This window comes from Charadrius vociferus, unplaced genomic scaffold, assembly GCF_000708025.1.
Source record: "Charadrius vociferus isolate BGI_N301 unplaced genomic scaffold, ASM70802v2 scaffold567, whole genome shotgun sequence".
NCBI classification, from domain to species: Eukaryota; Metazoa; Chordata; class Aves; order Charadriiformes; family Charadriidae; genus Charadrius; species Charadrius vociferus.
In genome coordinates this window covers 453,125-455,062 of record NW_009649304.1, presented here as the reverse complement: position 1 = coordinate 455,062, position 1,938 = coordinate 453,125, and the positions used below count along the sequence as shown (strand labels likewise).

At 56.0% G+C, this 1,938-nt stretch overlaps 2 protein-coding genes across 2 annotated transcripts in view; one reads left to right on the top strand and one right to left on the bottom strand.

Annotated features, from left to right (window-relative positions):
• LOC104290097 (beta-crystallin B3-like) overlaps positions 1–1,938 on the top strand; it is a 369,903-nt gene that overhangs the window by 314,276 nt on the left and 53,689 nt on the right. The window lies entirely within an intron of this gene.
• The window catches only part of HPS4 (Hermansky-Pudlak syndrome 4), a 13,706-nt gene that overhangs the window by 2,197 nt on the left and 9,571 nt on the right, over positions 1–1,938 (bottom strand). Inside the window, exon 10 of the mRNA XM_009889157.1 lies at positions 549–681. Within this exon, the coding sequence (XP_009887459.1) occupies positions 549–681 (133 nt within the window). The remainder of the gene's footprint in view (positions 1–548; positions 682–1,938) is intronic.

The following is a 1,938-nucleotide window of genomic DNA, read 5'->3' as shown; positions in this document are numbered from 1 at the left end:
TGAACAGGAGCAATACGCGCACAGGGCTTTTTGCAGGTCGATGGTCCACCCATCGATCCGGGGCACAGTCTCCAAACTGCTGGCTACTGCCCGTTCCCAGTTCCTGCTTCTTGTGGCCATAAACGACTGACAAACTCTCTGTTGTACGGTGGGACAAAAGGCATCACACCAGGGATGAATGCAGTCAGGGCAGGGAGGGAGGGAAGGCGGGTTTGAAGAGGATGCCGCGTCCTGTCCTCGGAGCTAGCCCTTAGCAGAACCCCAACCTACACCTTTCTGAGCGAAGCGCCAGCGGCAGCCGCTCCATCTCCCAGCGCCCTCTGGCTCTCATCCAAACAGAGCGATCAACAAACCTTCAGCAGATTACAAACTCACAAGAGACAAAGCTTCCTCAACAGGGCCTTGTACCCAGGCTATTTTGTAAGAGTTACAGCCAGCAATGTTTCTGAGAAATTGTCTGAAGTACAAGAAAAGGTCACCATAAGCCCTATGCTCCTCCTTATTCCCTCCTCCGAAGCGGCCGCTGTTGCAGAAGACGGAGGGCTTACCCGTGAGCACGTTCTGAACGCAATCATAGTGGGTGAAGCTGTAGGTTATCTTGGCTGAGGATGAGGAGTCTTTGGGCAGAGTCTCCCTCAGATGAACCTCGAGGCCGTTCAGAGAAGCCAGACTGCTGTGGTACTGCAGAAGGGGCAAAAAAAGGCAAGCGTTAGAAGCGCTGCTGCGCCCAGACGCCCAAGGAGGTACCACGGGGACCTTGGGTGACCGATGTTGGTGACAAAGGGATGGGACCCCTCCATGCTGCTGCTGCCCAGGCCCCCACCCGGGACTGGGCAGAGAGGAAAGCAGATGAGTCTCACAGCTTACAAGTCAGCGAGACGGGGACTCAGAAAAGGGCGCTCTAACCTGAAAATAAGCCATTAAACCACCCGATGCTATTAATTACAGGGAAATGCAAGACTCCATTCATTTACCATCAAACATTACTCTCCAGCGCTCACTTTCACATCCCGGCCATGACTTTTAGCTGCAACAAGGAATATTCCTTCGCTTACCGGCCCTTATTACCGCAGAGAGCCAGCACAGCGCAGGATGCGGCTCTGCACGCTTGGGATGGATTTAATTGCCTGCGGTGTTTCCCGCAGCGCCCGCTCCGCACACGAGTACATCTTTGAAGGGGCGCCCATCCTCGGGGCTGAGCCTGCAGGCACTGGGCTACCAGCAGAAGGGAAACAAGAAAAGCCGAGAGGACAGCCTCACCTGTGGGCTAACGACGGGCCTGGCCCGGAGCAACGGATTCGCACAACGTACTAACACGAAAGCCAAGCTGCTTTCCCGCCTGGACATGGAGCAGCCCAGCTGCCCCGGCCGCGCGGGGCTCCCAGGCAGCAGGCAGGGTGCAGGCAGGGAGCAGGCAGGGCTGAGGGCCCCTCCGGCAATGCTCGGGAAGATTAACTCCATAATCCTCCAGCCTGCCCCTGCGCTTTCCCCCGCCGCGGAGCGGATCAAGCCTCCCTTCATCAGGACGGCGGCGCCCGGCCTACCCTTGACCCTGCTGGTCACACAACAGATTTTCTTTTCTGTGCGGTGAAATGAAGGGATAAGACCCGAAGACGGGCAGGATGCGAGCCCGAGAGCCCCCGAAGCCTCCTGCTCTGCAGGAAAAGCCTGTATCGGAAACCGCCTTCCCAGAGGGATGATCGGCACTGCCTGCTGTTCTCAGCTGCACAAGTAGCATATTTTACCCTTCTTTGGTGTCATTCAGGGGCCTCAAAGCATTCGACAAACATTAATTATAACTAAGCTTTGACATCCCTGAGAGCCGAGGGTCATTTTTAATCTACAGATAAACAAAGGAACAGACAAGCTGAGGTTACGCCTCAAATCCACCATGACGCCAGAAGCAGAGCCCGGCTCGTCCTCCTCCAACAACGCTCT